This window comes from Zootoca vivipara, chromosome Z1 (assembly GCF_965207765.1).
Source record: "Zootoca vivipara chromosome Z1, rZooViv2.hap1.1, whole genome shotgun sequence".
Classification (NCBI taxonomy): Eukaryota; Metazoa; Chordata; class Lepidosauria; order Squamata; family Lacertidae; genus Zootoca; species Zootoca vivipara.
Genome location: NC_142583.1, coordinates 47,850,195 through 47,865,115, shown reverse-complemented (window position 1 = coordinate 47,865,115; position 14,921 = coordinate 47,850,195). Strand labels below are relative to the sequence as shown.

General features: G+C 41.3%; 1 protein-coding gene across 1 annotated transcript in view; it reads left to right on the top strand.

The window, feature by feature from the left end:
- Positions 1 to 7,873: 7,873 nt before the first annotated feature.
- The window catches only part of SYNPO2 (synaptopodin 2), an 89,670-nt gene continuing 82,622 nt past the window's right edge, over positions 7,874 to 14,921 (top strand). Inside the window, exon 1 of the mRNA XM_035111525.3 lies at positions 7,874 to 8,217. Within this exon, the coding sequence (XP_034967416.1) occupies positions 8,113 to 8,217 (105 nt within the window). The 5' untranslated portion in view covers positions 7,874 to 8,112. The remainder of the gene's footprint in view (positions 8,218 to 14,921) is intronic.

Here is a 14,921-nt window from a genome sequence, read left to right as displayed (position 1 = left end):
TGGAGGGCAGCAGGCTAGTGAAGGCTGGGCTATCTTGTCAAGCATCCCCTTTCCTGCATTAGCTGAAGAAATAAATATGCAATGGCTGATTCCTCATCTCTGGAAATACTGACTGTTAACCAGGTGTGTGCATCCTGAAGTAAAACATACAGGTTCTTTGATAGGCAAGAAAGAGGGCTAAAGGGAAAGTAGACAATATTAACAAGGGTGGAAATTAATTGTAGGTAGAGTGCTTAAAAAACAACGTAAGCCAAATTGCTTACGTAAGCCAAATTGCCAACGTAAGCTTTACCTGGCAGCTGGCAGGAATGCTCCCTTGGAGGATAAAGACCTACTACTGCAGTCTTAGGGCTAGAGTAGTCATGACATGTGAAATCCATAGTTATTTTACTTAACACATTTTTCATACTACTTGATTGTAAATAGAACCTATAAACTGTTTACAAAAAACAAATCAAACACTTTGTCTGGACTTGGTTCAGCCAGTTTTGGCTGAGATGGAGGATTTACACCAGGCATCCCCAAACTTTGGCCCTCCAGATGTTTTGGGCTACAATTCCCATCTTCCCTGACCACTGGTCCTGTTAGCTAGGGATCATGAGAGTTGTAGGCCAAAACATCTGGAGGGCCGCAGTTTGGGGATGCCTGATTTACACTGAGCCAGGATGAGGAACTTCAGCTTAGGCAGGGATCTGCCTATATCCCCTTCATTCTGTCTGATATCATGTTTGGATTTCTCTCTCTAATCGTAGCAGTACTGTATATATTATCACCATCCACACCACCACATTACAGTATTTGCACACTGCTTTTCCACAGACAACTTATGGTCAAAGCGCAAACAATTAGAACACACAAAACCAACAATTATAGGAGTAATTTCATAACAACAGCAATAATAAAACAGCAATATATAACAAATGTAACAGCAAACAATCCTCACCCCACAACTTTTCAGTACTATAAACGTAGCAACATTATGCCTCCAGGCAATAGCAAAACAACTGAGTTGAAAGATTTTTACCTAGGACCTTGATGTTTCTGTTACTGCTGCTTTGTTTGCTACAAATTAGCCAAGAATGAAGTTATCAAATACATATCTAGGCCTCAGCTTCCACAAAGGATCACTACCCCTTTGACTTCGCCATTCAGGCAGCAGCTGAAGTAATGCTGCAACTCACAGTCCCTCTCCTACTGAATCTTCTTATGGGGAACCTTTCACCTTCCAGATGTTGCTGAACTACAGCTCCCATCAGCCCTAGTAAGGCTGGCCAAGCCTGATGGGAGTTGTAGTTCATCAACATCTGGAGGGCCAAAGGTTCCCACACCCATTATAAGGTTTCCAAACGCAGGGAGTGGGCAGCTGGAAACAATTTTTCCATCATGGTACATATCTGATGATATAAATTTATAATCACAGTAATTAAGTTATTTAGCAAAAATGTTGAAGATCCTTGAAGGTTAAGCTGAATGCTTGCTTTGAAAAACCATTACAAAATTATGCCTTGTAAACCGTGATGTAATAGGCACCAATTTCCAACAGGTTCGTAGTCTGCTTTGGAAAGCTTTCTATTTGTACAGACAGAATGTTTTAAATTCTCTTCTGGCTGTTCCAGATTACATATTTTACTCTTTTCTTCTTTTGTAGCTAAGCACAACTGTCAAGCCGATATGCTAGTTTACAGGAGATAACATAAAAGAAAAGTGACATGGTCTGCTGATAATACCACATCTGTTAAGATTTTATCCCACAGTTATTCCCAATTGACAACACAGAAGAGGAATGTAAGCTATTTAAATACCGTAATTGCTCTAAGGATTAAAGGTGTGTTCCACAGGTGTTCCACATGTGAAGTTGAATTAGGGGAGTTGTTTCATGTTTTGGGGGGAAGGGGCAGAGATTTTAGTGAGGGAAGGCAAGATGCGTACCAAGGTTCAGAGGCCTGTTCTTCGATATAAGCAGTGCATTTTAAGGGCATTTTTGTGGTTATGTTTTATATCCCACAATATCCACAGATTTAGAAGGTATACTCACACGTGATCTGAAATGCAGGTATGTGGGCAAGATTGCCCCTTCTCTTAATGCTGCAACTGAGCTAAATTTCAGAAGAAGCAGTTTCACACAGAGAGGCAGACACACACACACACAGAGAGAGAGAGAATCATAGAATTGTAGAGTTGGAAGAGACCACGAGGGTCATCTATTCCAACCCCCTGTAATGCAGGAATCTTTTGCCCAACGTGGGACTCAAACTAAGGTTACCAGATTTTTTTTCAATGAATCTGCGGACACTTTTCAACTTCAATGGATTTTGTATGGGGACTGATTTGTAAATCCAGGGACTGTCCCCGGGAAACGGGGACATCTGGTAACCTTAACTCAAACCCATGCCCCTGAGATTAAGAGACTCCTGCTCTACCTACTGAGCTGTCCTAGGTCAGGGTAAAGAGGCATGTCTTCAACCTATTGTTCTTATTTACATTTATTACTTGGCTTCCACCAACAGGTCCCAAGGTGGGTTATAACCATTTCAAATTAAGAATTAAAAACCGTTAAGACATATTAAAATCACAAAAAATAGGGGAAGTCATCAAAACATACATCTTGGGTTTCAAAGGGCAGGGTAAAGAAATGAGACTTCAGCATTTGCTGAAAGCAGTATAGTTAAAAAGCTAGATGGGGAGGGAATTCAACAACTTATGACCAAAAACTATACAATGAAGGTGTCAGAGGCCCTTCCAAGGTGGTGGTGGTGGGAGGGAATGAACTGTGGCAGAACCACCTTTTTACAGTGTGCCACCAAATGCCCATAAAGTGTAAGTGAGAGACAAATAACACTAAGCAGAGAAAAAGCTGGCAAGAAACAGTCATAAGACCTTCTGCCACTTATGACTCCCCCCCAAAAAAAACCCTACTTCTCCCAGCCCAGGGCCAGAGCCAGTGTGGTGTAGTGGTTAAGAGCGGTAGACTCGTAATCTGGAGAACCAGGTTCGCATCTCCGCTCCTCCACATGCAGCTGCTGGGTGACCTTGGGCTAGTCACACTTCTCTGAAGTCTCTCAGCCTCACTCACCTCACAGAGTGTTTGTTGTGGGGGAGGAAGGGAAAGGAGAATGCTGGCCGCTTTGAGACTCCTTAGGGTAGTGATAAAGTGGGATATCAAATCCAAACTCTTCTTCCAAAGCTACCAAGTAGCACTCTGGAAGGGACAGCAGATTTGGCTCTGGGTGCTTTACCTGCTTCCCTGCCTCCTGTTCGCTTGCTCCTCACAGAGGTGATGCATCCTCCTTCATATGGCAGCTACGCACACACACACACACACACAGAGAGAGAGAGAGAGAGAGAGAGGGAGAGAGTTTGTGTGAGCATTGACCTCTGCTTTTGCACAATCAGAAACTGTAACCAGGCTATAATGGGACTCCAGGAAAAGGGGGGGGGCAGCCTTTGGAGTCTTTGCATGGCAGGTAGGAGTGGATCAACCTTGGTTTCCAAGCAGCCTTTCTGTTCTCCACTGTGAGGGGCAGCACTGCTTTGCTATAGCTCCCACCCCTCCCACTCTGACTAGTTAGCCAAGCCCCCACCCTCAAGGAGTGTGTGCCTCGAGAGAGTCACAAAACAGGCCAATTCTTATTTAATATATCGACCAGAAATCCACTCATGCAATGAGTTAACCAGCTTTCTGGTGTCTCACTCAGCACAGATCCCTGCTCAGATCTCATAAGCCTAAATTATAGGCCAAGACTGCAGCCAAAATTTATTGCAGATACTTGCCTCAAACTTCAGTTTCTCGGAGCACATGACAAGATTTGGAAAACAAACTCAAGTGTGTGGGAAAAGGGCCTGAATCATAATCAAAACAAAAAGCATCACACATTATAAATTTAAAAGAGATTTTGTGGTGTGTGTGTGTGTTTAAAAGCAATTCAGTTTATATTTGAAGAGTCAATTTATGACTTTAAACTCTAGAAAGTTGAAACAGTCATTGAAACAGTCCTTCACAGGTCTCTTTTTGGGTGCATAAAAATCTCTAGACTTGTACATAGCTGGCTGTTGGAATATAACATTCTGTTCAAAGGTAAGATCTACATCCATTAGTCTCCCCACTTTTTGCTTCTGGCCCTGCCCACAACTAGCATGTACCTCCTGGAAAGTTGCTCATTGGGGAATGAGGCCTTCAGACTGAAAAAAGTTCCCCATCCTGGTATAAAAGGTAAAAAGCACCAGAATTTAGTTTCTTGAGAATCTTAAACTGTGTTTCTTAACTGGTAGAAGAGCCTCTTTTCTATCGCACAAGTCACTGAAATACTGTATTTCCTCAGTAATTTGTTTAACATACATTTTGATCTCTGTTTTAGCTTTTACAGTAAGACAGCTGTTGATGCTTTTGCAATGAAGCATTTTCCGATTTATTTACAGTAATGCACAAATCCCAAAAGAATCCTGCAAAGAATGTGGAAAGAGATAAAGATAGCATTAAAAGCAAGATATACCAATAAATAAAAAATTTATATAGTTGTATATGGTAACTGGAATTATGGGTGCTCAATAAGAAGTAATTCCTAGAGATAATAAGGCTATGAGAACTACTTTTTAAACCCCTCTTGTGGGAATCACATTCTTAGAATGAATATTTCTCTGTACGTTGTGTACTGATGTGACAAATGGCCTCACATTTTGATGAAGTGCATGGGTGTGATACACCAATCTTCATGCTGAATCTCAAAAATCCCTCTTTTGGGGTCACTAGGCATGGTTCTAGTAAATTTGGGGGGGGGGATGGGAGAGTGCTGTTTAGCCTGGAATTGCCATCTTTTAAAACTCACTTTTTATACTAACCAGACAATGGTTTGGATCCAGAATGAATTAATTGCATAGTTCCCTTTTGAAATAAATGAGATTTTAGTCATGACTAATTTTACCCATTGATTTTAATCAGAATTAAAATCAATTACCTTAGTCTGGATGAAAGACAATGGCATCACTAGTCTATTCAAGAATTGTTTGTGTTGCCCTCTTATTCCCCCAGTCCCAAGATATAGTTTGTAGCTGCCACCCTCCCCACCAAATAATATGCAATTGTAGGCACAAGCCTTTCCAATGTAAAACGGTGAATTTGTGTTGACGCTTTAAAGCGCTTCTGTGCATTTAATTAGAAGTTTCCTTTCTGGAAGGCTTAGCATTCTCTCTTTCTTATTGCCTCCTCCAGTACAGCTAGCATTCCTAATAAGTAACTGCTGAATTTCCCCTTAAGGTTCCCATTTTCTTGTTCCTCACAGTGTTAAACTACTGGTTTCATTTCACTTTGCCTCCCCCCCCCCAAATCTTTATAGTAAAACAGCACAATTTCACACTGATTCTATTTTACATTAGCTACTAAGTATTAACGCGTTATGTGTTAATACTCGGTAGTGGCACCCACCCTGTGGAATGCCCTCCCAGGGGCGTAGGAAGAGGGGGGGCGATGGGAGCGCTCCGCCCCTGGCAGCATGATCCCGGTAGGGTGCCATTGCGGCTGTCCCGCTCCCAGAACACGTGCCACGCCCCTGTGGGCGATGAGCCACGCCCCCCAAACGCACACCACGCCCATGCATGCTCCACCCCCGGGATGCGCACCAGTCCCGCCCCCGCCTGCTCTCTGCCCCCGGTGCTGGAGCATGAAGCTCCGCCACTGTGCCCTCCCATCAGATGTCAAGCATATGAGTGATTATATAACCTTTAGGAGACATCTGAAGGCAGCCCTGTATAGGGAAGCTTTTTGAGATTTAACGTTTTACTTTGTTTTAATATATTCTGTAAACTGCTCAGAGTGGCTGGGGAAGCCCAGTCAGTACAAATAATAAATTATTATTATTATTAAGACTGTAAAATTTCCTCCTTTTGCCTTATCTTTATAGTAAAATACTGTAGTACTTTTCCACAAAAAATATAAAAGAAAAGGTGAAAAGAAATCAGTAATTAACACACATTTCTCCTAGCAGGAACTGGTTAATAACAGGACAATAAAGGAGCAATTTATCAGTAGTAAGGAGCAGTTTATCAGAAAAGCAATACTTCAGCAGCCATATAGGGCCCCAGTGCACAAGGAAACCTGGAAGCAGCCATAGCACTCCTTCTCTCACAAACATAAGCCCTATTCAGACATTGTCATACCCTCCAACATTCCTCAGGATTTTTCTCACTCTTCCCAGCTAAACCTCTTTGACCCACCATTGTTTTGTCACACACACACACACCGACCACCCAAGCATTTCCTATCAGAAGGAGGGTGAGTGCCCCAAATGGGACACAACACACATGCTCCCCACTGTCCCGAGACAACCCCTTAACCCTGATTTTAATTTAGTTTATTATTTAGTAGATTTACAAAAAAAAAAACCACACAGCAATTAATAAATTTTAGAAAGGGGCAAGATTAGACACAGACGCACAAAGCATTTTAAAAAATAAAATCAAGACTCCTTGCACTCCAATCTCCCTTTCTTCCTACTCGCACCAGCAACTCATTTTCCTAAAGGACCATTTTGATAACAGGCCAAATACAGTGGTACCTCGAGTTACAAACGCCTCAGGTTACAAACACTTCGGGTTACAAACTCCGCTAGCAAGAGGCCCCATTAGTGAAAGCATGCCACTACTTAAGAACAGTTTCAGGTTAACAACAGACCTCCAGAATGAAATAAGTTCGTAACTAGAGGTACCACTGTACATGGTCAGGTAGTCATCCGTCAAATCCTGTTACTGTAAATGCCATTTCACTACATCCCTTTGTAGGCCCAGTTTCTGTTACAGTCCTAGGTATCCCCAGAGTCTGAGACACTTGCACAAAAGCATAGGTGAGAATTTTAAAATAATGCATTTGAGATATTTTTTTCTGTCTGGGCTCTTGAGGATTTGTGTGGGTCACCATGGCTTATCATTCAGTGCATGATACTGACTGAGGCGACACTTCCCATCTGTGCTCGTCTTGCCTTTAGATCCTTCCGAACGCCCACCAAAGTTACATATTAGCATGACACCTTTGTGTGTGGGATTTCCCGCCCCTCCCTTCCACTGTGCGATCCCCCTCCCAATTGGTTCATCACCACCTCTTCTGAAACCCTGATGTCACATGCCATGCAAACCCAATGTTTAAGACCTGCCTGTTTGGTGTGCATTTACCAAGGAGCAAAATGCATCTGGTACCCTTCTTCGAACATGAGTTTGACCAAACTGCGGGAAGCAGTGGAAGACGGGAGTGCCTGGCATGCTATGGTCCATGGGGTCACGAAGAGTCGGACACGACTCAACGACTAAACAACAACAACACCCTTCTTTGGTAGGAGAAAAGCCATTATGGCAACCTTAGATGTTTTCTGGTTAGAAATCCTGTAAAGTCTTTAATGGAGAGAGAAGGGCACATGTGTGCTAAAACCTTCAGAAAACCAGGCTGCTGCTTGATCATTACAATAATCCCATGAATGTGAATAGCATTGTTGCTCATCCATTCTCAGTGGGACACTTCAATATAGTGTATATAAGAGAACAGGGAGGCGGGGGGTGACCCCATCTCTTCCCAATATATATACAAACTTTGTTTGGATTAGGAGAATACAAAACGTGCTGCAATTGTAACTTAACAAGTCTGGTAACATTTACAAAAGTAAACTCTCTGTCTCAGGGAGATCTACAAGTCCTCGTCTCTGCTGTTTTGATTTAGTTGTCATGGGCAAATGCTCTTGGGTTTAAATATAGCCTTTTCTGCCTCATGGTCAAATAGTCCCTTTCGTTTGTGTTTCCTCGACATCATTTTGCTTTGCCATGAAGGTGGGCTGAGCAGAGTTAACTGACGAAAGAGTGGGCTGTTCCCTTGATCTGGGAAAACTCCCTTGCTCTCAGTCAATGACTATGTTACAGAGTGCAGTGTACATGCAGCAGGAGCTCTCTCTCTCTCTCTCTCTCTCTCTCTCTCTCTCTCTCTCTCTCTCTCTCTCTCTCTCTCTCTCTCTCTCTAACACCAAACGGGAAAGCAAGCTTCAAGTTCAGTGAACATCCACAGCATCTAGGATTTCTCTCCCCCTCCCACTCAAATTACTTCTGCAAATGAATACTGCCTAACCTCCCCAAGGAAAAAAAATGGGCACTGGGGATTATATCTGCATCACCATGACTGGAGGAGCACCCTGGGGCTTTAGACTTCAAGGTGGCAAGGAAGAAAAGCAGCCTTTGCAGATTGCCAAGGTAGGATGGTGAGAATGTCTTTATCAATGTTTTGTGAAAAGGAAAGTATCGGCAGGATGTTTTGTTTCCTTGGGAGAGGGGTTAGTACTGTATGTCTAGCTGATAAATCCTGATGAAGCTTTTATTCCGGCTGCAGATTTAGATTTGGGTTAATGGAATTCTCAAGTGTATTCTTAGCAAGTGTTGAGTTTTATTTTTAAAAGCTAATATTTCTGAAAGTTTCTTATGTCAATCAAAGTACAAAGGTTTTCCCTGCCTTGCACATAAATACTCAAGTCCGATGAGATGCTGATTGGTTTTAGCTCCTGTTGAACTTGCTGAATGGTGTTGAAATAACTCTGTATAGTTAGGACTCTGGGACTTAAACTAGCAAACCCTCCTTTGATGAGAGATTTGTGACACTTTCCTTCTAGTCTTCTTGGCAAAGGAATGAATGTATGGCTGCGAGAGAGAAAATGTGCTTACCATTTTGAGGAATCTTGGAAAGCATGTTAATGAAACTGTTGCTTAATATTTACCAGCCTCACACCAGCTTGAATTGCTTTTATGAGATGCTGCTTATGTCCTGATGTATATTTAATAATTTGTAGGAGATTTGTGATCTGCATTATGGATCATGTGAGAAGTTACTCTGAAATCTTCTGCATTTTCAGGGGATTTGTATGGGAGGGGATCGTGTTCTAGAACTCTTTAAAAAAATAATCTGACAATTAATTAGGGTGCCATTTTATTGTGTTTGGGGAGCAACTTGTGTTTACCATTGAATATGACACTTCTATTTCCATAATGCTTGAGAGAGTGAGTTTTAGGTTTAATTTTGGATTACTTACTATAAATCAGAACATCTTAACTTGAAGAAATAGGTAGGCTGAGGCAGCCCTATAGTATGCATATTTACTTAGAAGGAAATGACAATGCTATCTAAACTAATTTTGGAGCAAGTTGAGTGAATTCAGTGAGACAAATATATTGCGTAACTGCACTTAGGATCAAGCATTATTTATTCAATCAAATTTACTTCTAAGTAAACATGCATAAGATCATGTTTCAATAAGAAAGGAAAAGAGAATGTGGAACTTTCATTGTCTTCTAGTTCTTCAAAACAGGTAACTAAGAATATGATGTATGCAATGCTCAAGTCAACTTTGTTCAGCCCTGTTAGGCCAGTCTGTTTTTTCAAATAGTTAAGCAAAATAACTTGGAAGTATAAGATTATAATTATGTTTTAAAAGTTATCCTCTGTTTGTAAAGGAGCATTGCCTCATTCTATATGAAGAAAGACACTAGCTTTTTTCTTAAACAGTGGTTCTAGGCAGTTCATATGTACAAATATCATATGCATGTATCATGATATTTGATTATTAAACGTTTTGGCAACACACTAGTAGATTTCTTTTTGAGAGAGAAAAGCTTCCCATGTCTTGAATGTGCCGTAGCTGTTGCTTTGCAAGAGATAGCAGAATCCTGCCACCTAGTGAAACTTTGGTGAGAGAAAGCAATACAAACTATTTCAATAAAATAGATTCTTCATATGTTCACCAAATCATAAAAAAATAAAATAAAATATTTTAATAGTAATCTAAGCTAACGTCTTAGATGACAACAAATTGTGGCAGTGAATTCCATAGTACCATGTACCTATTGCATGAAAAAGTGTTTCAAAAGTGTATTTGGAGAAAACACTCTGAAATGAATGGGAGGCTACTCAGCAATTGTACTTGGTGGTATCATTTCATTGAAAACTGTGGAATGAACAGTTGAGTGAAATAAACTCTAGCACACTAAAGCTTAGACCATAATAAACATCTTAGTCTTCAAGGTGAATTCAATTTTGGATTGGGCTCAAACTAGGGTTGATTGAAAAATAAGATGCATTTCACATTCACAGGTGAATTTAGCAAATTTGAATTTTCTGAAACACTAAGTGAACTGAAACACAACCATCCCTTGAAAGTTACGCTTTCCCCAATTTGGCAATCTCCAGCCAAGAGAATGTACAAAAATACACATATTAGTGAAAATAACATGCAGAAATGCAAAGCATTATGGAAAATTGCTTGCAAAACTGTGTATGTTTGTTTAAAACTGCATACAGGTATATTTACTGGGAGAAATCCACACTAAAATGCTGAAGAATTGTAATAATTTTTTAAAAAAATTAAGATTGGGGAAATAAAAAAAAAGAACTGAAAGTTGATAGGTTCATCCACTCTAGTCCAAAATGGCTGCTGATCTGAAGGCACTGATATCTAGCAGAGGCTCCTCACTGGAAAAAGGAAGTGGGGAGGTGCTTTTTGCCAATGTGAGCCAGTGTAGTATGATAGTTAAGGCTTTGGACTAAGACCTCTTCAACTTCCCACTTGCCCATGAAGCTCACTGGGTGACCTTGGGCCAGTCACTGCTTCTCATCCTAACCTACTTCACAGGATTGTTGCAGGGATCAAATGTGGTGGGGCAGAACCATGGATGCAACCTTGAGTTCCTTAGATTTAAAAGTTTGTTATAAATACAGAAAATAAATTGCAATCTCTCCTCCCCTCTACAGAGCCCCAGAGCTGCTCTAGAGCAACTCCCAGCCCTCTGGAAAACTTTTCCAGAAGGGTGCAGAGGGAAGAAGAAATTGACCAATAAAAAGAGCCTCCACTAAAGGCTAACTCCACTAAAAACGCAACTCTGGATCCAACCCTTTGTTATTTTTGGCTGCATGCAAACAAAGAAATAAAAGCAAGAAAAAAGGGAGAATAGCATTTTGATAGGCCCGCGATAGAATATTAGAATCTCCTGAAGTGATTCCCAGCTCCTCTTCAGTTCAGTGCTTCACTTTGCTGTCCTTTTGTTGTTGACTGATCTAAACACTATTGGCTTGAGCCATAGGCTGTAATATAAAACAAATGAGATGAAATGCTTTTAATTTCTTGTTTAAAAATAGCAAGCTTGGGAAAGGGGGGCTTGTTTGAAGCAACCCTCTCTCACACAAAAATCCATGATAGTCATGGGACTCTCTTGGGTTCTAATCTTTCCCAGTATACTATTTGCCTTTGAGGGAGAGGGAAGACTGCCAAACTTCCAGTATGTTCCGATATTGAGATTTCCCAAGAGAACTAGTGACTCAGCAAACCTTCTAAGTATCCTGTTCTAACATCTAGGCTGCTGTATGGAATCATAGGGTCCCAGGCATGCCTGGCACTGAAAACTTCTTGAAGTGCTTCAATCTGTTTTTCTCTACCCTCTTCTGTCCTCCTGGACACACTGGGATAAGGACACAAGCATTTGATTTAGACCAGGGTTTGGTCTAAATTTAGACCAGGGTTTGGCCTTTCAAATGTTGATTCCAGCCATAAAGGATAATGGTCAGAACCTGATAGACCATTAAACTGATCACACGGGGAAGACCCACATGATCCAGCCCAGCTTCGTGGCTAGAATATACACCAAGTGCCTTCCTGTGATGAGGTTAAATCATGGGGAAATGGCTTCCACTCTGGCGGTAGTATGTATGCAAAGAAGGCAAGAGTGTAGCAAAGTTCTAAACTCACAGGTCTAAATACATTCCTCTGGGTTGTACCTACTCTTAAGGTGTTAAAATGTTTATTTGAAGAAATTCCAAGCCATGTAAGAATAAAAGATAAATAAATGAAAGAGCAGTTTTATATGCACAATAGTGTTCCTATGACAGTTTGTGCAAATCATATTGAGGTTTTGTGTGTGTGTGTGTGTGTGTGTGACAGCCATTATCTAATCTTTGTGTTACCCTTAACAATGAGCAGTTTTTCTTCTTCTCAGGGGCTCATGTAAACTCGTCTGTCTTTGGTCATTGTACCAAATAAGCAATCATACTAATGCAATGCTAGTTAACTGTGCGGCAGCCAATGGAAACATATTTGTATCCAAACAGACATGCAAGAGTGTGAAGAAATAAAATAATGGATATATAAACTTTTAAAAAGGTGCACATAGCAATCAAAGATAGAGTCTCAATAGGGCCAAATCTATTCAATATGTGTATAGTAAATATACCTAGTTAGGTACAGGACTAGAGTTGAAATAGCCATGAAGCTCACTGAGTGACCTTTGACCAGGTCCTCTCAGGCTTGTTATGAGAGCTGTCCAAACTGAGGCATAGTGTCAAGATGGCAGCAACTGCAGGCTTTTCTAAATGAATATTGTCCTACCAGCACCTTGAGAGATCTTTGCATTCAAACACCCCAATCCATAATGGAGTAAATCCAAAGTATTCAGACGCCGGAATATTTGGGCCAGCTGAAGTCACTAAATCAATGGGGTAAATGTGGATTAAATCCATTCATTCTAGTTTAATGTGCATGGACTTGACTGGAGTAAACCTTTCTGGTTAGGCCAGTCTATTATTCTGAATCAGGATTGAAGATTTACAGTCCAAATTTGGGTAACTGAAATGATTCATGTTCATCATTATGTGTGGGGTTCTTTTTTCTGCATGACATTCACTTTTGTATCACTTGATTCAAAGGCTAGCTGCCAAATTTAATTGGCCCGGTTTTTAAAAGCATATGGAAATAATCTGGAAGGCAAGAATAATTTCATGGCTAATGAAACTAGGAGGGAAATCAAGTCCCAGGCAAGAAAATAATAATAATCTAGCCGTCTTCTAGGACAGTAGTAAAAAGATGGCTCTAGATCAGTATACGAGTATACATTTTAGCTTCCTATTACATAAGAACAAATGCAATGAACAAGCTGTAATTTGAAGTCTGTATCTTATGCATAAGCAAGGGTAAAGTAACTTCTGAAAACACCTGGGTCATCTCCATGATTCATGAGACCACATGTTTGGGAATGTTGGTCGGCAAAGTGCCCAGCAGAGTTCTATTCTATTGTGTCCATCCTGAGGGAGTGCTTCTTCATTCATTCATCTTTGGGGGATAGATCATATGCCTTGTGATTAAGGTTTTGAATTTAAAGACTTGTGAAAATATATTGTAAGTTGCAATATAGGTCAATTCCTTCTGTAGTTACCTCTGGTTTCACTACAACAGGGCTAGTGAACCGATGGCCTTCCAAATGATGTTAGACAACTGTTCCTCTCATCCTTGACCATTGGCAATGGAACCCACAGTATAAAGGTTAGCCACCCCTACACTACAATATAAAGACCACATTTGGTTTAGGGCAACATAAAGAAACCAAGTCTTCTCCTGGGCATGAGAGCTCCACCTTCCCTTCATCCCTTCCAATGTAGCCAAGAGAGTTTGGAATGTTGCATTTCCACTTTTAGTTAACTGTGTAGTCTGAACTGAGAACTGTGGTTAGCACTAACTATAGTTTCAGCAAGCCAGCTTTGGAAACTACTGTTTGAAGAAAACTTGTTTGAAAGTAGCCAGTTATTTTATTTGTCCAAAGGTGAAGTTGTGTCAGGGTTGAGCCGGACGAGGAGGAGTGGTGGCAACCCCCCCCCCCGCCCGAGGAGAATGCCCCCACGGGGGAATCTGGAGATAGAGAGGAATTCATACCTGGAGAAGACTGGTGGCGGCACTCCTCGGAAGAGGAAGAATCAGATAGGGAAGAGGGAAGACCAGAACAGGAGGAGGAAGGAGTCGAGGCCCTTGTGAGGAGAGGAGCCGGCGGGCCCCCTCTCCCCTCCTCCCTTCTCAGCTGTAGAGCGTAGAGCTGAGAAACGTAGGGAACAATTGGAGGCAGCTGCAGCTTGTAAAAGGCGTTGTGATGAGCCGGCTACTTAAGGAAGGCCGGCTGCTGCCTTCGCCAGCACCTGCAACTGCTGTGCTAAAGCGCATGGTTGTCCTTGATCGGCCTGTTCCTGATTCCAGTTTACCTGACTTCAGCTTCACCTGACCCCCGGTGCTGATACCCAACCTCGGCTGGTTCCTGAGCTGGACCATTGGACCTGGGCTCCATCTGTATCCGACTGCTGCCTTCAGCACGCCAACCTTTTGGCACCCTAACAAGTTGGTGTTAATCAGATGATGCTGTTAACTGCTAGATGTGAAAGCAAAGGCTCTTTAAATTTTCTCCCCAGCTACTTGTAGGAAGGGTGAGTTCCTTTCAGGGAAAAGAGTGGGGTATAAATTAATGAATAATAATAATAATAATAATAATAATAATAATAATAATAATAATAATAAATTTATTATTTGTACCCCACCCATCCGTCTGGGTTTCCCCAGCCACTCTGGGCGGCTTCCAACAAAGATTAAAATACATTAAAATGTCACACATTAAAAACTTCCCTAAACAAGAAGGATGAATAGAACCATGGCTCAACATAATGTTTTAATCTAGCCAAGTGTCCACCCTTAACTGAAGGTTGGATATCTCAAGTCCACATTTAATAACTCCTGGAATAACTTCCCTGTTAGCATTACAGATGGAATTTAAGGATGGAATACTCAAGCAGACTGAGTACTGAAGTAGTAATACATGTGATTGAATGTTTGCTTGCAGTTTAAGTTTTTAATGGTCAAACAGCATTACCTAAGCTGGTGCCCTTAAGATGTTTTGGACTCCAACTCCCATCAGCTCCAGCTACTGTGGCTAATAGCTAGAGATCTGGGAGTTGCAGTTCAAACTATCTGAAGAGTATCAGACCAGGGAAGGCTGCTGTAAATAATATTAACAATAGGAAAAGAACTTGGATGGATTGGCTGCTGAGTGGCTCTTGTGGTTTTCAGTGTCTCATGGGAACAATTTTGGCTAAAAGAGTGGTTTGA